This window comes from Rhagoletis zephyria, unplaced genomic scaffold (genome assembly GCF_001687245.7).
Source record: "Rhagoletis zephyria isolate East Lansing unplaced genomic scaffold, Rhagoletis_zephyria_1.1 Rzeph_scaffold_04656, whole genome shotgun sequence".
Taxonomy (NCBI): Eukaryota; Metazoa; Arthropoda; class Insecta; order Diptera; family Tephritidae; genus Rhagoletis; species Rhagoletis zephyria.
The window spans coordinates 3,324-26,891 of NW_016161739.1; the positions used below are offsets into that span (position 1 = coordinate 3,324).

Genomic DNA, 23,568 nt, shown 5'->3' on the forward strand with positions numbered 1-23,568 from the left:
AGCTATTTTAACTCTATATTCCATAAAATAACGATTCGTAGTTTTTAAGCAATATCTGGCGGGGTTGTGGTACTCTGATTTTGATTAAAAGTGGGTCATAACTTATAACTCATAAGTTTTCTTAAATCATGTAGACAAATTTGGTTCATAGATCAAATCGTTTTTGACGACCGTGATTAATCTATATATGATCCGCGGAAGTCTCAAATAAAGAAATCAGTTTCAAAATTTGCAAGATACAAAAGAATAATCTTAAATGCAATTCAATGAATATATTGTTTTATTATTTAGTAATATTGCATACGTGAGTTAAATTAAGTAGGTTGTTTTCAAAAATTTCTACTTTGCTACATTTTAGTCAAGCATTTTTTGCTCTGGTTTAAGTCGAGTCAAATTATATTTAAGCCAACTTGCACAGATCACAAATATGCCTGTATGTACATTTATTGATAATTCAGTGCCATTATTTCTCTATGCTGCTTTAAAGGTATTCTACAATATCGCATTTAATGGAAATGTTCGGACAGCTCTGACCTACAACACTGCGACCCCGATAGTTGGGACTTTTTTCGGTGAGTAGCTTTCGGAATATGGGCAATATTGCCGTTTCTCCATCTAACAATTCCGTCTCGGAACTGGCACCATAAATTGACGACTCGGGCTTATTTCGATGCTTGCGTTGCTTTTCGGGCGCCACATTCGGGGAGGAGTGATGATGCGCAGCGTGCTGTATGTTTGTCTTGTTGAGTTTACGCTGTTGGATGCACTGCGTTGTTGGCGGCGTTGGTTCTCGTTCCCGCTCACTGTCTGTCTCACTTTGGCATACGGTGCCCTTTTGTGGCTTATGACGATGTTTATTGCGATTCTTTTCCGAAACCGAACGCTGTATGGGGGATGTGGTCTGGTCATAGGGAATGATATGGCTATGCTCCGAACAACGCTGTGGACTGGCATAGTTGCGTGGTGACTGGCGGGAATGCTGCTTGGCATGCGATAAAGTATGTGTATCCCATAAGTCGCTTTGAGAGACTACAAAGTTGGATTTCAGCGCATTGGTACCGCGACGGTTTTCTAATGCCGTTGGTGCTGCAAACGAACACGAATGATTTCGAGACATTATGAATTTTGTAAAATACCGATACAGGTACTTACTTTTAATGACGTTATTACTCTTCGAATGCGGACCGTGTGGACAAGTGCCATTTAAGTCTGTGTTTGAATTTGAAATATTTGTTGCTGAATTCCTATGATTGTGGGAATACTTTGGATTGGCGGTTGGAGTCTGACTTCCGCTGTCGTAGTGCTGTTTTTTGAAGAGTGAAATTTTTGAGAAAAGTGCAAATTTAATGAAAATTTTGTCAAAAACATAATATAAATAACACTAAATTACACAACAAAACGCCGGGCCTCGTAAACTTAATTATGGGTCGTAGATTACGGATATGTATACCGCTTTTCTAGATCAATTAATTGTCATCAAGACAGTGTAATTTTAAGTTTGAATGAATAACAAATTTTAACTTTGACATGGAACATATTACTCATACGCTATGCACGAGTATGACAAGTACGGCCATGTACGATATGGCGTATGAGTAACATTATTTCCTACTATTTTATAAAAAAATATTGCACATTTTCAGTTGACCATTCACCACTTGTTTATTTATCCATCGATTTTAATTGTAGGTAGCTTGATTTTTTTTTTTTTGCAAAAGAACAGGCTTTAATACAAATGAAAAACAATTACAAAGGATATTTATTGTTTTATTTTATTTTTTTCCTTGTTAAAGTTTGAATTTTTTTCATAAAATACCTTGGGGAAATTACCTGATCTGGAAAAACGGTATACGATCCCGAGATGTGGTTATCACAATCGTAACAAAAACCGCGAAGTCTGTTCTGCCTTTTCCAAGTTGGATAGGGAAGCAAAGCGCATGGGTCTGGTGGTAAACGAGGACAAGACGAAGTATCTCCTGTCATCAAACAAACAGTCAGCACATTCGCGCCTTGGCACCCACGTCACTGTTGACAGTTACAATTTCGAGAAAGTAGAGAATTTCGTTTACTCGGGAACCAGCATTAATACCGATAATAATGTCAGCATTTAAATCCAACGGAGAATCACTCTTGCCAACAAGTGCTACTTTGGGCTGAGTGGGAAATTCAGGAGCAAAGTCCTCTCACGTCGTACAAAGATCACACTCTATAAGTCACTCATCATGCCTGTGCTGGTGTATGGCGNCCCCCACTGCGATGGATAGATCAGGTGGAGAAGGACTTGGCTTCACTTGGCGTTTCCAATTGGCGTCAGGTGGCACAGAGGAGAAACGACTGGCATGCTTTGCTGAACTCGGCCAAAATTGCTTAGGCGGTTACAGCGCCAAAAAAGAAGAAGAAGAAGCGATTTTATGGCTGAATTTCTTTATGCATTCTGAACGTTTGGAATAGACTTTTTTGATTATTTATTCTTAAGAACGTTCCTGATGATATGTTGACGTATATCTCAAAAGCATTCTGTTTATTCCGGCTGTGAAATGGGATTATTTCGGATTGTATAAAGAAACGCAGCCTATATTTTCTCTCTGACGTCATGATTTATTGTAAAGGACTTTGTAATTTCATAGATATGATTAATTCCAAAAATTATTTCAAAAATTCAATGCAATGTAGAATAAAAATATGGGTAGCAAATGAAAGACGAAATTCCTTTAGAACTTAAAAAAATTAAAATTTTTTGGATGCACAAGGACGAGTAGGCAATTTTTTAAGCTGATAAAGTTAGAAGGACGAAATTCGAGGATGTTATCGAGTTTATACAAGTCCTTAACATATAATCAAAAGCAAATATTGCGAAATTTCAAGGATAAAATTTTAATACTTACTGGTCCTTATGTACCAATAAATTGAATCTGATTAGATTCTACAGATTTTCCTATTTTTCTATTACTGCGTCAGAGTGAAAAACTAAAAACGCAATTTTACTATATTTGGCCCATGGTTTCGCGAATATATTATTTTTGTGTGTAAAATTTACTATTGCACGGTGTTAACTATTAAATAAAAAAAGAAATATAGCCAATACTGGTCAAGAAAATGTAGTTTTTATTATTGCCATCAATGCAAATTACAAATCCCGAAAATCCCGGGATTATTTGTCAAATATGCCGTGATTTTTGGGACCTAAAAAAGGCCGGGATCCCGAGACTAACATTCCTAATACAGATCCATAATCTACGACCCAATATTAAGTTTACGAGTTTCAGCGTTTTTTGGGTAATTTCAAAACAAAAGATTTTCCCTGCAGTGAACTCCTAATACATACATATATGTATGTATGCATGCATGTATATATAGCCTACCCTAGATGCCACTGATTGTCGACGCTCTCGAAGTTGTGACTCTTCACTTCGTTTTATATTATTGCACTCTTGTTTTTTCATCCCAGGAATGGGATCGGTCTGTGCCGAAACGGAGTTTCGTTTCTCAGCTGGTCGGCGGTAAGATAAATCGTCGTGCTTTACAGATTGTAAGGGTGGCTGTTGTTGTTGTAATTGTTGCTGTAATTGCTGCTGAATCGGTTGCATTGACTGGATGTGCGACGGCTTCTGATGTTTTAGCGATCCAGATACTAGTCCGGTGGGTTGCATGCCACCGTCTTGGATTTGTGTTAGCGGTTTTAAAGATTTCTTTTTGCTAAGCATATTAGAAATCATTCAGAAAGAGATCGACATATATAGGTACATATACATATATGTCNTTTCTTTTTGCTAAGCATATTAGAAATCATTCAGAAAGAGATCGACATATGTATATAGGTACATATACATATGTATATGTATTTAACAGAAGCTTACGGTGGTAATGATGGTGCAATTGTGGTGGATTGTACGGATACCATTGAACTATCCATCTCTACATGGGTAGAAGTTACGCTGTCCACCGATGTCAGCTCGGTTACTTCTGTATTAATTTTTTGGATTTAGTTATTTTAAATGCATATGGAATTAATTGTTGTGTGCATATGTATGTTTGTATCAAGGCATATCAAACAGGTAGTACCATTCGAGCAAAAACAACATTTGCGTGTATTTTATTGTTGCTTCTGGTATCGAAAGTGTCAAAAACTGTTCTGATTTTTTTCTTCTAAATCAAAGCGGCCCATGTGAAATACAAAAAATTTGTTTGCTTCTCTATACATCCTTTGCAAGGCCCAGTAATCAGCGGTTGTGCTATCGAGTTGGGCNACATGGGTAGAAGTTACGCTGTCCACCGATGTCAGCTCGGTTACTTCTGTATTAATTTTTTGGATTTAGTTATTTTAAATGCATATGGAATTAATTGTTGTGTGCATATGTATGTTTGTATCAAGGCATATCAAACAGGTAGTACCATTCGAGCAAAAACAACATTTGCGTGTATTTTATTGTTGCTTCTGGTATCGAAAGTGTCAAAAACTGTTCTGATTTTTTTCTTCTAAATCAAAGCGGGCCATGTGAAATACAAAAAATTTGTTTGCTTCTCTATACATCCTTTGCAAGGCCCAGTAATCAGCGGTTGTGCCATTGAGTTGGGCGNTCTGGTATCGAAAGTGTCAAAAACTGTTCTGATTTTTTTCTTCTAAATCAAAGCGGGCCATGTGAAATACAAAAAATTTGTTTGCTTCTCTATACATCCTTTGCAAGGCCCAGTAATCAGCGGTTGTGCTATCGAGTTGGGCAACGTTCCAAAAGCTGCTATTCAATCACTTGGTTTATATGGAAAGAGATTTCACATGCAAATAGATTTTAAGAACTTAGAATTTTTGTAAGAAAAATTTTGAAACATTTGACATTTTCGAGACCGAATACATAATTGAAAAAAAAAAATCAAATCAGCCGATCTAATGATACTACCTGACCGTCTTCAAAAGAGTCACAACTCATAATTTGGCATTTTTAAAAAGATACGCTAAAAATGTACACAGAGCTTTTATTTACCTTTCAGCAAAAGCTGGATCAAATTTTTGTTATAGCTTCTTGAAAAACCTTGCCTACGAAATAGTTTATCGCATTTCCTGTTGAACGTATTATTTTGAGTTGTGACTCTTTTGAAGACGGTGTGCGATATGTACAAATCAATTAAATTTTTATTTTAAATTTTCAAATTGGGAATAAAGCTTTTTATTAATAAAAAGGAATAATTTGCAAATACTTATATCGCTTATTCGAACTAACCTAGAAAAACGCCTTTGGGACGATGTTTTTTGTTGCACAATGTACTTAGGCTTCTTATAAGTTTTGACCCATTTTTTTCTTTATTTATTTGTAATATATTTAAAAAAATATATATAGTTTATACTATACCGAAAACCAGATCACTCAAAGTTTTAACACTTGGAAAGAATGGATTAATGAAAAAAAAATAAAACTTTGTAAAAATGTGAGGCTCTCCAATGTTTTTGGCAAAGTTTGAATATGTTGAGTTTTATTGAAATAAATTACACTTAACTTTACACGCGGAAATTTCATACACTTCTGTTACCACTATTTAAAATCTTAATTTAATATGTTTTAAGAGGGGTTTATAACGCCGTAAATCGGATCTTTAATAATGCATAAATGATCGAATGTTATTTGTCAAAGACCTGTTTATCATAATAAAAGCATAGAAACGCCTAGAGAAGTTGAATGGGAAAAACTTTTAGATTAAACCTCATCGAAGCGCACCCGTTCCCGTGCAAGTTTTCCGTAAAAAAAGAAAAAAAAAAATTACCTGTTGTGCTGGGCATTTCCCGACGCACCGGTGGTGCCGACAATCTAGCTGTATCGTTAAGAATGGGTTCAGTGTCACCGCCGATACTACCCGTACATGTGACGCCATCAATCCACTTGCGCGCCTCTGGGCCGATCTTGCGTATAAGAGCTTGCAGCTCATTTTCTTTCTCCATGAGAATTTTTCGGAAACGACAATTCGTATTTTTCACGTCACGCAAACGTTGTTCCAATTCACAAACGGAAGAATCTCGTCGATTCTTCGACATTGGACGCAAAGTGGCGCGTACGCGTTTATCTACGACACCTTGTGGATTGCGCTTCAGTTCGACCAACTTGTGTACGTCAGACGAAAAAAGAAAAAGTAATCAGATTAATTGGAATAAAATACAAGGAGTGAATTGCCATCAAAATTGAAAGTTTTGAAATTGTTGTAACTATGCAAATAATAGTGCCAAACACAAACTAACTAAAAGCGATAGAGTTAATGTTAAGCAAGAATTAAGAGTAATTAATCAGCGAAACGATTTTGAAACAACATATACACATACAAATTATTGGGCCCACATACATCCATACATATATACGTATGTACATATCGTGATACTGTAAAACGTTTGTGGTACATTATTAGTTCTTGTGCTTAAATTATAAAAAAAAAAAAATAAAAACAAGCATTTCCAGAAAGTAGTGACAAAAAGGTTCCCTTATTTTGCAGTTTTTCTAGATCAAACCTTTTACGCTTTCCGCCATTTCGGATCTGCCATTTTGAATTTTTAAAAACTGCCTTCAGATTCATAATCAGTAATCGCAAAAACCCTTGGATATGAAGTCTAAAAAATCACAAGGGTTGTTTTGCAACATGGAGACAGTAACTGCAAAATAGGGTAGTTATTTGGTCACTACTTTCCAAAATGCTCAATTTTTTCATGGGTGCAAAAAAGTTTAACTTTGTCGGACAATGTTATCTGTATCTGGACGCATCTGTGAATCTCTCTACAATCGCAAAGCTAAGACAAAACTTTCCACCTCGGCCCAATGAAGCTCAGCGATAAATACAAATGTTCAGATAAGGCTCGCAGATCGTCTAAGCACAAGAGGTAATAATAAACGTTTGCAGTATCACCGACGATATGTTTTTATACATACATATGTATTTGTATAAATATATGCTATACACTTAAAATCCTGTGTTATATCTTTAGCAAATAATTAATGATTTTTGGTGAAGCTTAATTTACTTACGTTAGGGTGGTACGATAGAGTAATAAGAAGTGAGATCTGGTGGGTAAGTTCGTGAACGGGGTTCTTAAAGTTAATGAACTCTTGAACAAAGAAATAAATTGTCTCCTTGGGACAAGACAAGAACAGCGATATATCACACTTCAAGTCCCGATTGTAAATATGAATGAATGTACATATAAGGAAAAATGTAAAAAGGCAACCTCTACGTTCGGCAAAAAAAAAAAATCTTTCGAATTTGCCTAGCGAAAATACTTTAGACTCAGGGGTGTACGGCGAACTTTTTTTCTGTACGGTGTAAACTACATATGAGCAATCCACTTGCAAACAGCGTTATATGATTTTATAGTACTTAGTAAGCAATAATTTAAAAAAAACTACTACGACAACAAGTAACATCTAAATTAATCTTTTTTTTTTGTATTACCTAAAAATTCTGATAAATAAGAGCCTAATAATATCATAACATAATATGATATAACATAACATAACATAACCGTAATAGTCATAAGACCTAAAGCAGATTTCTAAATTCATCAGAAGATGGAGACTTTGAAAGTTTGTAAATAGGTGTGCTAGCGACTTTTACAAGCGTAGTTAAAATTTTATGCTATTTTTTCAGAATATAGAAAGATTTTGCACTGTGTTGTTAGTGGACATGAAACTACTTTAAATACTGGTACGTACTGGTACCCACCATAAACTGGAAATCTAAAAAAATTTTACATATTTAGCGCACTTTGGAAGTGGACTACTCTTATGTTCTAAATATGTACAATATGTCAATTTTATTTTGTAGAACAGTTCCAGAAAATAATTTATGTATTTGGAAAGCTTTTTCTGCACCATATACATACATATGTACATTTGTATGTAGGTAAGTTAATTATATGATCGGTTCTATAGGAAATTAAAGTTCTTATAACGCAAAAAAATAACAAAAATCGGTAGATAACTAACTAAAAATCCAAAATTCATCTTTTGATTGATTTTAATTAAGTTCATCAATTGATAAGTCCACACACATTTTATGCAATGAAAAATTTTAGTTAGTTATGGTAGCGATGTGTATGCATGCATGTACGTGTGTACGTGCATACATAAAATTGAAATTTTTTCGAAGGTATATTATTATAATTAAGCTACTATTGCTTTTGACCACAGATATGTATGTACATTGTACATATGAATGTCTTACTACGAAAGCCAGTGTATAAGGATACATATTTTGTAGTATTGCTTTATCAAGAAAGACTAGGCACAGTATGCCTCGGTGTAAATACAGCCATAGATTTCAAATACGACATATAGGAATAATTAAATGTCTAAAAATTTTATAAATTTAAATGTGTATAGCATATACCATATATAGGTTCTTAACCAAATTATTATTTTATGCCCATAAATATACGAAATTTTAAATTTAAAAACAGCTACAAAAACTACAAAACTTCCTTACTACCAGTCTTACTTTCGGTACGAACACCAAACACAAAGTTGCTGTCGTACAAAAAATTATAAAAAACGAGAGTAAGACAAAAACTAAATCCTTGCGATCGGAGAGAACCAACGAAATGGCGGCGCCGGCAATACATGTGATGAAAACGTTATAAACCGAAAACCCAATGTGTTTCGAATCATTCAAAGCTGGAATTGAAACGTGACGTGTCTCCCAAGCTAGAAAAGCGCCAAATACCTTAAAAGTATAAAAATAAAAGATGTTTGCCATAATAAGGGCTAATGAACTCCAAAACTTCATATATCATCAGGCTAACGCTTACCAATAGCAAACCCTTATAGGCATATATTATGATAACAAATATTGTCATATGCTGCGATTGGCAGTACTCGTTTTCGGGTATAACCAGTACATCGTCCATTGCCTCGTGATGCTTGAAAATTAAGATAAATTAAAATAACAACAATGTAAGTATGTAGAAATATTTAGTCACATCGAAATTCAAAGTTAACAAAAATCCAAAAATAACAGTTATTCTTGATGAAGAAAATAAAAATCATGAAAATTGTGAGGACTAATAACAGTAGAAAAATATTTGCCGACATAAGCTATTATGTTTGTCCGTGAAAGATAGACTTAAGTTATTCTTCCAATAAAAGGATCATAAACGTTTGCGTCCCTATTTTGAAGTTAAAACTATAATTATGGTCAAATACGCTCGGTATTGTTTCTTACCCTTGGCTCTAATTGTTTTGTGTCACGGTAGAATGGATCGGCCACTTGCCATGTCGTTATAATGGCAATATCAATAAATAATAAAATGCCCACTACCATAAACAATTGATAGTCCTTGATCACTTTTTTATTCAGCTTCAGATCAGTGAAAATAGAATGTACACGCCAAGTTTTAGAAAACATCGCCCCAAATGCTAGACTGAAGCCTGCCATCAGTATCCACGCTCGAGCTGTGCATATATAGGGAAACGCTGCCACGCTACTTAAGGTTGTGTCCAAGCCCAAAAATATAACGCTCATGTAAGTAAGTATGCAGCCAATTATGATAAGATTGTTTAGATGTGGACTTGACATTTTTATGTATCTGCAGAAGGAACGTTAGATAACAGCGGCGATAGTAGTTAACATTAAAAAAATAACTTAGTCTAAACATTCAAATACGCACCTTTGATTTCGATACTTTATATTAAAAGCCAAGAAAACACACGCCACAATGATTCCAATCACAGATGCACTGGCCGAAACTATGTAAATTGTTATGTTCACCTGGCTGTGCTCAATATAGATTAGTGTCCGGTCCTTGGGTGGAGTTTTACCAACCTGAGAAATGTACGTACAACTCAATTATTTTGACTCCAATCAAAAATTAATAGGCTCTATTTTGTCTTGATAAAGTGAGCGTCAGACCCAATATGTTGCTGTGTACCTTTTTTATTGGCGTGGCGACATATAACTGTTACACAGGCTTTTTTGGGAAATTAAAGCGTCCTCTTATTTACATTTGCCAACAGAGTAAACTTTGAGAGAAAAGATCATTTGACACGCAAGTCTTCATCAGTTAATTTATTCCATATCTTCTCTAACCATAGGCTAATTTTCTCCATTTTGAGTCCCTTATATCCCCTTTTCTTTCCAACATAAGGCCTCATACTCAGATGTTTAATAGATTCGGAATTGGTGACTAGGACGGTCATTCATTCAAAGAAACTTCAAACCCTATGACAATAGGTTTGTATAGTAACTTCTCCAGTAAAACATTGCAGCGAGAGCGTAAAAGCAAAATAGAGCGTAAAATTGAGAAGAAGAGAAAACTAGCAGAAAAAGTTAATGAACACAAAACTAGTAAAAACTTGCAAGTGGACAGTCGTTGCACTGTTTTGACATTCTGCTGTAAACATTTTACTATTTATAAATCAGTCTTAAACTCTGCTTTACACACAAGCACTTACACAGTCACAATATTTTGATTTAAACTCCTTTTACTTTTGTTTGTGCTAAACCAATTCAACAAATGGCGGCTTTTGACATTTATTCTTCTTCTTCTTCAGCTAGCTAATTTCTGCTAGTAAAAATTTCACTAGCAAGAATTTGCAGCTCTCCCGTGTTGTTACGCTCTCGATTCAGTGCTCTCTTGCAAATTTTTTGGGTTATCATACGCTTTTCCAGTAAAAATTTGCAGGTTCCAGTACAAATTAGTACTGACTATTGGTTACTATACAAACCTAATATTAACATATTTTTTGCTTCGACCAATATACATATATAGGCATACATATTTTGTCAAACAAGCATATTTAATTGTGTTTTTTATTAAACGCCGTTTGTCAAGAACGAACGAATCATTCCACAATTGCAAGAGCATTTGATGATTCCATCCAACTATTGGGTACTGATTTCGAAAAGTCCCAAATTATTTTATATGTCACTGACGTAATGTCAAAACGTAACCCACATTTTTTCTTTTTTTCAAAATTTTCTTTTTCATGCAGAATTGCATCTAGATGCTCTAATGGCACATCTGAACCAGAAGAAAAGTTTTTTAAAAATATGTCGTTTACGTTTTTTTGGCGGTTAGGGCTCGATATGGTAAAATCAGCAAAGGCGCTGAAGGTATTTTTCCCAAAGTTACTGTTTGGCACGAGATGACCGAGTGGCCGATGATGTAAGAGCTCGCTTCAGTGATGTTGACGATTTAATAAAGAATGGGAAAAAATATTTTTAAAATCTGCTAGAGCACGTTGAAGCTTTTAAGAATATGTATTCCAATATCGCTCTTCCGCCACAGCCAATATTATCGAGATGGGGAACTTGGTTAGAGGCGGAAAGATATTATTGCCTACATTTTAAGGAATTTCAAACCTTTCTTAAAGATCTAAATGATAGTGGCGCTTCTTCAATATTGAAGGAGAAAAAAGCAATAGCTTCAAATTCGATTGAATCCGGGTTTAGCCTATATCAATGCACAGTACTTCTTCTTGTCGGAAATAATAACTTAATTGAAAGGAAAAAAATCATTAGCTGCACTTAAGGGAATAATATCTGGTGTGTTAAGTGGCTAGCTTCATGTACGCCCCAATCATCAGTGTTGACGTATTTAGAAAGAACGTTCTCCTTATGCAAAACATTTTTGCGGCTAAATAGGTGAAGCTTTAACTTTGAAAATTTTAAAGAACTACATATTCATCTTCTTTGCCAATAAACCTTGAACAAAGCAAATAAAAAAAAAATTGGACAATAAATAGGTATTTTTAGTTTATTGTAAATGAATTTTTGATATACATTAAATTAATTTTGAGTTATTTGTGGCACTAAAAATTACAATATATCCTTGTGTTAATTATAAACTTATACGAAAATATGAAAAGTAAAAAATTATGAATTATAAATTACAATATATCCTTATGTTAATTATAAACTTGTATTAAAATATGAAAAGTAAAAAATTATAAAAGCAAAACAAATGCTAGAAGTCTTTTTGAATATTTTGTTTGTTCTTAGAGCATATTTAAAGTTTTTAGTGCAAATTATATGCGCATAGTTTAGATTTTTTAGTGCATAAAAAACTAGGGCCTACTAATGTGGCTCCGACTAAAATATTTCGTTTAAAGTACGTCAACTTCAAGGGNATAGTTTAGATTTTTTAGTGCATAAAAAACTAGGGCCTACTAATGTGGCTGTGACTAAAATATTTCGTTTAAAGTACGTCAACTTCAAGGGTTTTTTTTTTCTGTGTATTATTCATTTTATACAAAATTCGGGAACTTGATAATGGATAAATTGGTATATTTGGGACAATACAATTTTTGATATTCGCGCGCCCGCGCACCACTATGCGTGGGGTAAAATGGGGACTTTGTAATGACAAAAATTTAACTTCAAGCTTACCCATCTGACCGGTTTTCCAAGAGTCAAATCCAAATGGCTTAATTGCGAATGATATTCACCGATTTTCTCTGCTTGGCCTAATTGGAATTGGGTGATAAGAATATTTGCCTTCCGCTCATTGTTATAAAATCGCACAGGACCCTAGGGACAAAAATACAATAAGATTTTTTGCAAGGGAAAAGGTACTAAAAATGCTTAGCGCAGAATTCTACTTTATTTACAAGCTTGCTACGGAAATTCGGGCTATTCATTTTATTGTCCTTACCGTGACCCCTTCGAACGAGGTATTCCTCAGCGCTTCCAAAAACACAAGCTCCCAATCCTTCACACGGTAATCGAAGTGTGTTAGGAAATCTTCGCGCTTCTGTGCGACGTATTGAATAGCTAGCGCAGCTGCCCAGATTCCATCGTAGGTGTAACCATGAAAGCGGGAATATTCTGTGCCCCGCAAGCTATCATATTCCGAAAGATACTCATCTGCAGTCTATGTTTCGGAAAAAAATTAGATTAGTTCGGGCATCTAACACTTTAGTATTAAGACAGACTTACAATTCCAGCAATGGTTATATCACCACTAGTAGACAAAGGGAGCAGGTCAACGAGAATAGTGCCTTCTAGGGCAGTTGAAATCTCTTCTACAGTGCACTCAGTGTCAAGTGTAGCATTCCACCACTCTGTTGAATAAGTCGCCATTATAAGCCACTGATAAGCACGACCATACATTTCCAATCTAAGGAGAAGAATCAAAAACGAAGAGGAAGCGAATGGTAAAAAAAAACTTCGAAATAAAGCTTATGGTAAGCATATGACGCTCTTTGTACTCTTTACCCATGATTCAATTATTAAAGGTTTTCTAAAATTTGACACTCCCACCCACAGGGATGGTTTATGAAAGCAGGAGAAAAAGGGGAAGAATTCAATCACACTTCCCAAAATGGGAGCTAAATTCCATAAAAAGGTGTGGATAATAGTAAATGGTGGTATTTTAAAAAGAAGACGAATTTGATTTAATTATTCAAATTAAACAAGCTTATCTACACCGAATATAACNAAAATGGGAGCTAAATTCCATAAAAAGGTGTGGATAATAGTAAATGGTGGCATTTTAAAAAGAAGACGAATTTGATTTAATTATTTAAATTAAACAAGCTTATCTACACCGAATATAACCCCCCCGATTGTTATTAAAAATAAATATTTCTATGTATATACCAAACATGCGTACGTCAGATGGCGCATAACTCGAGCTTTTTTTGTTGTATTTGTTTACCAGATGATGGATATGAAGAAGCTATTTGTTTGTGGAAAGTATGCAATATTTATTAAAAAAAAACGACAATTACAAAAATTTGGAGCTTACGTTTCGTTCGCGATTATGGCTCGATTGCTTCGAATATGGTAATTCGAATTCTTTGATGTCGCTTTAATGTTCTGGGGATAATATTCAACATTGGCTTAAACAGCCGCAAATGGCGATTCGTACCGGACGAACTCAGGAAGAATAAAAAGAACACGCAGCTACTGAACGACTGAGACAGCGAACGTGATCTACGTCGTCAAATGAGAAGTGCCGTTAGTGTGCAATTACATCGCGCCATTGACTAAACTGAGCTGTCGTGTGACGATTGGGCCCATGGATGCGGTTTGGCAATTTTATCTCATTCGGAGACACCCATACCTAAATACCTTCGCTGGCTCATTTACCAGAACCATTTCACGCTTTACTTTACAGCGACTTAATAGAATCAAGAGGTCTCCACGAATATCGACAAATACATTTCGGCTTTTAAGTGAACTTCGTCTTNTAAACCGAGCTGTCGTGTGACGATTGGGCCCATGGATGCGGTTTGGCAATTTTATCTCATTCGGAGACACCCATACCTAAATACCTTCGCTAGCTCATTTACCAGAACCATTTCACGCTTTACTTTACAGCGACTTAATATAATCAAGAGGTCTCCACGAATATCGACAAATACATTTCGGCTTTTAAGTGAACTTCGTCTCTTTAGCCTACATTGAATTTCTGTAGTCCAACGATTCCCACTCATTTTGTCTTGTTGCCGCCAGCGATTGAAGAACAAACATTTCTTCAAAATTTAAAAAGTAAAAATCTCACTACTAAAAATTTAAAAATGTTCTTAAAACTTGCAAAGAAATTTGAAAAGGAAATATCACTGTTTTTGTTTTTAGGAGTAGGGTGCGGGTGTCATTGAAAAAAANAAAGGAAATATCACTGTTTTTGTTTTTAGGAGTAGGGTGCGGGTGTCATTTGAAAAAAATAGTGCGAGAGAAAGTTTTTCTTACAAAACCTTTCATTATTGAATCATGCTCTTTACCTATAAGCTTCACAAAACACTTTGCGGGCATAGTGTTCATTAAAATTGCCCAGGATAATCCGAACATCCTTTTCCCGCAACTTCTTCAGAGGTTCGTTTACATCGTTGACGAAGCTTTGAGTTTCTACAACTTCTAATTGCATGGAATCCAAATCAGCCACCATGTGATTATGTGGCAATGAGTATCGTGGTTCATTCTGGTACAATGTGCCTACGCGCGTCCAATTGAACTGCTTTAGCAAAGCCAGACGTGGGGCATTAAAAGCATTCTCCGATGGTACGACGCGAAAAAAATTCGGAAATGCGTCTTTCGTAAACATGGGATGCGTATCGGCGTATGACAGTTGTGTGAGATGCCAATGCTTGCTAGCTTTAGCTATGGGATCGGTAACATGCGTACACGCGGCACCGAAGAGCATTAGCTTGTTGGGGCCAGAGTGCATCATATCGAAGAAGGACTTGACCCCAACTGCTGCATTGCACTGTAAAATGGTACAAAATGATAGTTGATATAAAAACATCTGATAAAAGTATGTCTAGAGGCACCTCAGTGTCATTCCACCACATGTGCAGCCGATAATTGACCAAAATTGTAGGGTGTTCATTCACATGAGAAAGCGCTAATTTAACACTTGGCATTACTCCACGACCTGTGTATGTGTGAGAGCATGATAAAAAGGCATTAAACGTATACATTAAATGTTATCAAAAAAGTAATTGCAATTTAATTAATTGCCGTATGCAATTAAAAATGTAATTGCAACTAAAATTTTAATTGAAATTAATTTCATTGCAATGCGCAGTTAAAGTTTTATTTGCAATTAAATTAATTTAATTTCAATTACTTTTTTAAGAAGTTAACAAGATGATAGAAAAATTATTTGACTAACGCCCAACACTGGTATCATATCGCTTGTTTGCTGGAATATCATAACTAGAATGGGGATTTTTATGCAAAATACGGAGCCTAGAAATATGTACCACATAACTATAAGCTAAGTGGATAAATTTGTATACAATTTGTTTATAATTAAGTGATACATATTTATAGGCTCCGTTTTCTGCATAAAAATCCGTAGTCTCACCATAACGCGAAAAAAAAAATAAAAAAGGAGAAAAGGGCTTTCAAGCTTCTAGTTGGGATTTCCGCATTAAAACAGGACAAACGAAAACATACTATATAACGACTTTAGACATGCTATCATAACATTAAAAAACGAATTAGAAATTTTGTTATTCTTTAAATACTAGGCTACGAAAAAATAATTTAAAAAAATCCATCATGTAAATTTTACAAGAAAACTCATTTTTCATAGTGTTACCGCGTACCATTATCGGTAACTTCGAAATTAGATAAGTCTTTCTGATGCTGTAGGGTTTTTAAATCAAAATTTTATTTTAAATAAATTCATTTTTGTTTTTTTTCATGAAAATCATTACGAATTCTAAGATAAGCATGCCATCAGGTCTCTCATTACACATGTATGCGTGGTTTTCCCAAAAAAAAAAAACTAATTAGCGATTTGGGTAGGTTTTAGATAGTAAGCTATGAAAAAATAATAAAACAAGTAATTTTTAAGCAAAAAAAAAAACCGACTTCAATTCTCATATAAAAATTTTAGAGTATCGCTAATTTCTTCACGATCCAATTATCGGATCTAAACAAAATTAGTACGGGACCACCCTTGAGGTACCACCGTTCCGATGAAAAAAGAATTATCGAAATCGGTTAACGTCGTTCAAAGTTATGCGGTATCATAAATAAATAAAAAATATTCCGACGAACTGATTACTTTCTAATTTTTTCCGATATTTTTTTTACATATTTCATAGTATTACCGCGTATTGCCATCGTTAACTTCAAAATTATATATGTCTTTCTGACTCACTTAGTTTCTTTATGGGTACATTTAATCAATGGTGTTGGTTTTTAAGTAAAAATAAAATTCTAGATCCTTAAAAAAACATAATTATTGTGTGTAATTGCTAAACACAAAGTGGAGGTTATTTTTTTACAAAACATAAAAGAGGGGCTTAATACCATTTCTGCTTGCCTGTTTTAGAGATATTTAAATTTTTTTGAATATAAGGTTACCCAATAACAACGCGATATGTACATACATACTTTCGATTAATCTATCTATCTAATCATATAAAATTATTTTTTACTAATCAATTAAAAAAAATGTAATTCCTATTTGTGAATATTGATTATTTTGAATGAGGCAAAATTTTCCTAAAGTTAGATTTTCAAATTAGATCACGAAAAAGACTTCGATATTTTTTAGAGTGTACTTAGCATTTTCATAATTACCTGTATCGGAATTTTCAACTCCATCACCGTAAGGAAAGAAGCCAGCAATATATACATCCGAACGTTTGGCAGTCCTCCCGTTACAGAACGATATTAGACCTAGGAGGTACACGCAAGCGTACAACGCTCTATTCGCCAATGCCATTTCGTAGGTATCTGCAAAAACGAAATAATCAATTGAAATAGTACATACGTACATAGATAAATATCGTCGTTTAAAGTATGTATACAACAGCGTATCAAGATAATGCAAAACCGCGTATGTGTGTTTGCATTGAATTATTTTGTAGACGGTAAAAAGACTCATTTTTCAAAATGGTTCTCTCTTTTATAAAGCAATCGCATTTCTGCTAGTATATTTCAGGACGAATAGATAAGACTTGAGCCAAGAGCTTCGGTGAGTAAATCCAATTTTTTGCAGAACGGCAGTTTTGTACTTTAAACGACGATATGTACATATGTACGTGCAGGCTCTATCTTACATTTTGCTTCCTTCAAACATAATTTGGAAATTTAGCAAAAAGCTAAGTTCTACTATTGCGAATTTCTTCGAAGTTAGGCTTTTTATTAAACATAATATTTCATCTAAAGCAGTAATATTTGCATTCAATTTCTTTTATACAAAAGTATATTTTGTGAGCTATTTNAATTTAGCAAAAAGCTAAGTTCTACTATTGCGAATTTCTTCGAAGTTAGGATTTTTATTAAACATAATATTTCATCTAACGCAGTAATATTTGCATTCAATTTCTTTTATACAAAAGTATATTTTGTGAGCTATTTGACAAATTTTTCTATAAATCTGGATTCCAAATCAAAATGAGTTAAGAGCGAAATTCGAGGGCTGCAAATTCTTGGTTTCAAATGTAAACAAAGTCATTAAGAGGAACATTTGATGAATACATGCCCAAAACAAAATTTGTGAAATGGAAATATGGATGAATAATTTAAATCCAATGCAAATTTTTTTGATTTATTTCACTGTACGGCATAATCAACTTTTTTCTGGGTATTGGACCAAACCATTTTTTTTTTAGAGATTGAGTCGTAGGTAAAAAAGTTATTTCTCGGNATTTGATGAATACATGCCCAAAACAAAATTTGTGAAATGGAAATATGGATGAATAATTTAAATCCAATGCAAATTTTTTTGATTTATTTCACTGTACGGCAAAATCAACTTTTTTCTGGGTATTGGACCAAACCATTTTTTTTTTAGAGATTGAGTCATAGGTAAAAAAGTTATTTCTCCGTTTTTCGAAGTTAGCATCCGAAATCGAGATAAGGGCCTTCGAATTTCGAAACAGGGCCTTTGGTAAACAATTATATTTAATTATTGCATATAAATATTTAGAAACCTAAAATAATAGACGTAGTCCTCCTTTTGCGCTTATTTAAATTGTATATAACTTTTCTTGTGCAAACAGGTGCTATAAGGGGTCAAAGTTCAGGGGCCTATTTCATAAAAGTGACTGGTGCGACAATTGTCGATTTTTCTATAAAATTTCACTGCCAGAATTGTCGGCGACATTTTTTATGTTTCATATACGCTCGTTGGCAACTGTGAAATTTTTTGGGAAACGACAGTGATATTATGGAATATTGTCCACAATTGTGCTGACAATTGTCACTCTGACAAAATTGTCCCGACAATAGCGACAAAACCAAATAGCTCCGTGCGCAATTCATTACTTTTTCTTATTTCTTAAAACTAAAATATTTAAATTAAATTAAATTAAATNCATTACTTTTCAATAATTTGAATATTTCTTAAAACTAAAATAATGCAAATGCAATTATTACATATGATTTTCATATAAATTTTATATGACGACAATTTTGTCAACGACAATTTTAAACCCCGACAATGACAATTTGTCACTTTTTCAATGGAATTTATGAGGTGATGACAAATTTTTTTATGAAACAAAACACCCAAAAAACTGTCGAATTGTCGCTGACAACATGGAAAATGCCTGTCGTTACAAAATTATCACTGTCGCTTATGAAATAGGCCCCAGGTCTTCGAAAAATTAAATTCCTTATATTTCAAATCATTATAAACTGATTTAAAAAACATTTGTATCATCGTAAAGGTTATTAAATTTTAGAAAAAACACAATTTTTATAAAAAAAAAACTTCTACCGCTTAGACTTTGCTGCTTTTTCAATTTTTCCTAATAAACAATCGTGGAACAAAGCTCAATAAAAATATTAAAAATAAAATGTTAACAAGCCACAATAAAATTGACAAAAAAATATTTTAAACCAAAAAACTTACCAACCGATTTTTAAAAAATTGGGATCGTTGTAAATACGATTAAATCTCCTTTCTTCTGATATGCATATTTGTATACTTCGTATATCAAAATTTGAGAAAAAACACATTTAAAGGAAAAAATACCGTTTTTTAAATATTTTAAACAAAAAAATTACTAACCGATTTTAAAAAGGCTGATATCGTTGTAAAGGCGAAGAAACCCCGTTTCTTCTGATATGCATATTTGTATACTACTCGTATAAAAATTTGAGAAAAACACTTAAAAGGAAAAAATACCAATTCTTATAGAATTTCTTTCTTATAAAATATTTGAAGCAAAAANAAAAAAAAAAAAACAGAAAATTATCTTTAATCCTTAGACTTCTGTTACATATACTTTTGCTTTATTTTTAACAGGGCTGTGGGTGAAAAAGAACGAATTAACGCTTAAAGCACTATAAATTTTTGGTTTTATTTAAATACGGTATTCAATTGTATTACTAATTAGTAATTTTTTTGTGAAATTTTTTTTATATGAAACAATTTGTATTTTTTCCTTTTAAGTGTTTTTCCTCCAATTCTTATATACTAAGTATACAAATATGCATACTAGACAACATGGGGTTTAATGGTCTTAACAACGATGCCAATTTTTTAAAAATCGGTGAGTAATTTTTTTGTTTAAAATATTTTTTGATAAAAAAAAAATTATTTTTTCCATTTAACTGTTTTTTCTCAAATTTTTATTCACGAGGTATACAAATGTGCATATCGAAAGAAAGGGGGTTTAATCACCTGTACAACGATATGAATCTTCTAAAAATCAGTTAAAAATTTTCAGAAATATTAAGTTTTTAATTTTTCGATGATCTCACCTTTAACCCGTTATAGCATCTGTAATATAAGTTTTCACAAAAAAAGTTGTATACCATATAAATAAGAGAAAAAGTCGGGCCACGTCTGTCTTTTTACTTTTTTTGCTTTTTACATGCAATAATTAAAAATAATTTTTTACCAAAGGTCCAATTTCGAACTTCGAAGGCCCATATCTTGATTTCGGAGGCTAACTTCGCAAAACGGAGAACTTACTTTTTTTACTTATGACTCAATCCCTTAAAGAAAATTGGTTTGGTTCAACACCCAGCCGAGTGCTGTACAGTGTTTGACGATGGGAAAAATTCCAAGTCAAGAGGAAAATTGCGCGCCAAAACTTAACCATCAGAAGTGTTTACTAGTTTTGTGTTCAATAAATTTTTGTGATAATTTTCTTTCCACTCAATTTTACTCCCTATTTATAGAAATCGGATATCAAATAAAGAAGTGAAAAAAATTTTTAGCTGTTTTGCAGGGGGCCGAAAAAAATTTATTTTTCTGAAATACTGCCTATTTAGTGTGCGCTCAAAAACGCTTCGAACAAATTTTACTTTTCAGAAAAACACAATTGCAATTGCAAACCTCCGAGTAGGTAAATGCCCGTTTTTCCGTTTCAGCATTTTTCTTAAAGTGAACAAAACACATATCAAAAACCAACCGTCACTTACAACCTACCGCAGAAGCTGATTGCCTATTTTGACAGATTTCGGTAAACCCATGAACTTTGTTTAATTAAGTATATGAGACAAATTCTCTATATAAAACGTGGTTGAAAGAAATGGGGGTTTTTTAAGAACTATTTAAACTTTTTTTTTTGACGAGATGGTTTATTTTGTGAGAATAAACAATTTTTTGTAATTTGTTTTCCAAATCTTATGTTGAGATATATTTAGTAAGGTGTTAAACATCGAGTTTTTGCAAGAATTTCAATTTTATTGCAGATTCCGATAGAACATCTATAGGTATAGGCCTAAAGTTTGCAAAACGCAGATTTTATTGCGGATTTCGGCAGAATATCGCTTCGTTAACCACATTTGTTCCACAACTTTTTCAATCAAAAAATATTCTAGAAATGGGCGGGGCTATATTAAAACCAAATTTCAAAAATTTAAACTTTATTGTAGATTTCGCCGGAATATCTATATGGATTGAAAAAGTTGTGGAACAAATATTGTTAATAAAGCAATAGTCTGCCGAAATCCGCAATAATATCTGTGCTTTGCTTATTTTATTCCTGAGATTGCCACGCCCATTTCTTGGGGCTTGTCACTTTAAAGAAAAATCTTGCCAAACAAATATTATATCTGGATAGGTATTCTATCGGAATCCGCAATAAAATTTACTTTTTGCAAAAATCCGATGTTTAGCACCTTACCAAATATATCTTAACATAAATGTTCGAAAAAAATTACAAATAATTGTTGATTCTCACAAAATAAACCATCTCGTCATAGAGAAAAATATTTTAAAAATAGTTCTTGAAAAACGGCAATTTTTTTAAGCATGGTTTTTATAGCGAATTAAACAAGGATTACGATGGTGTAATTTTAAATCCCTTATTTACTGGTCTTCACTATGCAAATCAACTTCAAAAAGTTCAACTGTTAATAGCTAAGTTAGCTTTAGACATTCTTGACCACCTTATAAATAGAAATGTTAAGCCCGTTTCGTAGCTTTAAAACGGCGTTAAGATGGAGGCTCTACGGTGAGCAGACCCCGCGATATAACGATTTGAAGAACTACTTGATTAGTCAAAATCGGGGAAAAAATGCAAACTTTGACAGTTCATATCTCCGAAGAAAAAAAAAGAAAAAAACATTTCCTCGAACACTTGTTAGCTTATTTCATGTATACAACCCACAAAAAATATTTTAAGCGAATCGGAGACATGACATAATTTTTTTTTTAAAATCCGTCCGAGTTAACAGATAATGGCTCATATAGCCTCTGTTTACCGATTTCGGGGAATTACCGAATTTTGTTTATTGCAGAGATTTTTTTCCATCTGTAGGTATGTAGTTTCTTTCGCTCGCTATATTATTTGATCCATGTACTGCAGTCGCCCTTCTACCACCCCCGGTCCGTTCGTGGATGGAACGGCCATATTAGTTTTAGCATTAATTTACATTAGCCCAAACATAATCTATGTGGTTCAGCATCGGCGAGTATGGCCTCAGGCGCAAAAGGGTGGGTGGATGACCCATTACTGCCCAGTACTTGCTCAAGTCCAGTATGGCTGGTGCGTTAGACGCGCAGACCAACACTTAATCGCAAAGAACGTTGCCCACGCTAATCCATTTTTCTAAAAGCCCCCGAACCCACTTGCTGAAAATGAAGAAGAAATACACTCGGAGGTTTGCCATTGCAAAACCTTTCCTAGTTAAAAATGTTCTAAAAATATATTTTTCTCTAATACAGTTGTATTCTCCTGAATTTCATTTGGCTTTTTAATTTAAATTTGAGTTTTTCTGAAATGCATTTGCCCTTTTCTACCTCACATAGAAAAAGATTGTGTTCATGCGTTATATGGAAAAAACGCGCAACATCCTCGGCAAAAAAAAAAAAATCTCAAAAATCAACGGTAATTTTTAATGACTTGAAACTTGCACTTTGTGGTACTAAAATTTAATGGGCTACAAAACTGTATGCTCAAAACTTTTTCAAGAAATTTAATCGGTATTTCTTGCATTTACCAGAGTTCTATATGAAATTAAAAAAAATTTGTTCTTGTGGTTTTGCAGTTGAACGGCTATACATATTTTTATGAAAAAAAAAAATTGGTATGGAAAATATGTATAAATAAATAAAATGGTCAAAACATTTTTGACGTTGGCTGTATGTACATATGCACATGTACATAGATATACGGAGACACAAAAAGGGTAACACTTTGTCTCAATTAACTCTTACAGCATACACAAAAAATCCAAGACCATTATTAGAGTCCTTTAAACCTGAGTATAATAATACTATATGTATATACATACATATGTATGTATATGTGCACACCAGAGCTGGGTAAATGCAATTACATTACAATTACAATTGCATTCCTCAGTAATTGTAATTATGATTCAATTCCTTTAGTTCACAGCAAAGGAATCGATTACTTTTTCAATTCCTTGAAGTAATTTCAAATGGACTTGGTTTTTTCTTTAATTCCATTACAAGGAATTTCATATTGTAATTGGAATAAATTACGTGCTAGTAATGTAATTTCTTTTATTTCAATTCCTTTGTAAGGAATTGAAAATGTAATTTTTTTTCCAATTCCTTTCAAAGGAATTAAAAATGTAATTGATTTTTTTTCCAATTCCATTCCTCAAAGTAATTTAAAAAGTAATCGAAAAATGTATAAAAAGAAATATTGTTTACTGTTGAATTGCATAGCTTTGTTAAATTTCTTGGTTGCTAACTGCCTTGAATAA

At 33.5% G+C, this 23,568-nt stretch overlaps 1 protein-coding gene across 5 annotated transcripts; it reads right to left on the bottom strand.

Moving 5' to 3' along the window:
* Window positions 1-255: 255 nt before the first annotated feature.
* On the bottom strand, window positions 256-19,464 carry GABA-B-R2 (gamma-aminobutyric acid type B receptor subunit 2). Of its 5 annotated transcripts, none has more exons than XM_017626518.1 (16): window positions 19,448-19,464; window positions 17,008-17,163; window positions 15,240-15,343; window positions 14,694-15,175; window positions 12,904-13,084; window positions 12,620-12,838; window positions 12,355-12,495; window positions 9,635-9,789; window positions 9,190-9,553; window positions 8,777-8,887; window positions 8,467-8,691; window positions 5,755-6,088; window positions 3,858-3,963; window positions 3,363-3,696; window positions 1,153-1,303; window positions 256-1,086 (listed from the first exon to the last, which is right to left on the bottom strand). In XM_017626518.1, exons 2-16 carry the CDS (start codon window positions 17,150-17,152, stop codon window positions 482-484), a joined length of 3,657 nt encoding a protein of 1,218 aa, XP_017482007.1. In that variant the 5' UTR covers window positions 17,153-17,163; window positions 19,448-19,464; the 3' UTR covers window positions 256-481. The 5 variants fall into 5 exon arrangements, with proteins under 5 accessions (XP_017482007.1, XP_017482005.1, XP_017482006.1 ...); XM_017626516.1 differs by having other exon boundaries at window positions 8,455-8,691; XM_017626517.1 differs by lacking the exon at window positions 19,448-19,464 and adding an exon at window positions 19,289-19,311 and having other exon boundaries at window positions 8,455-8,691.
* Between the last annotated feature and the right edge of the window lie 4,104 nt (window positions 19,465-23,568).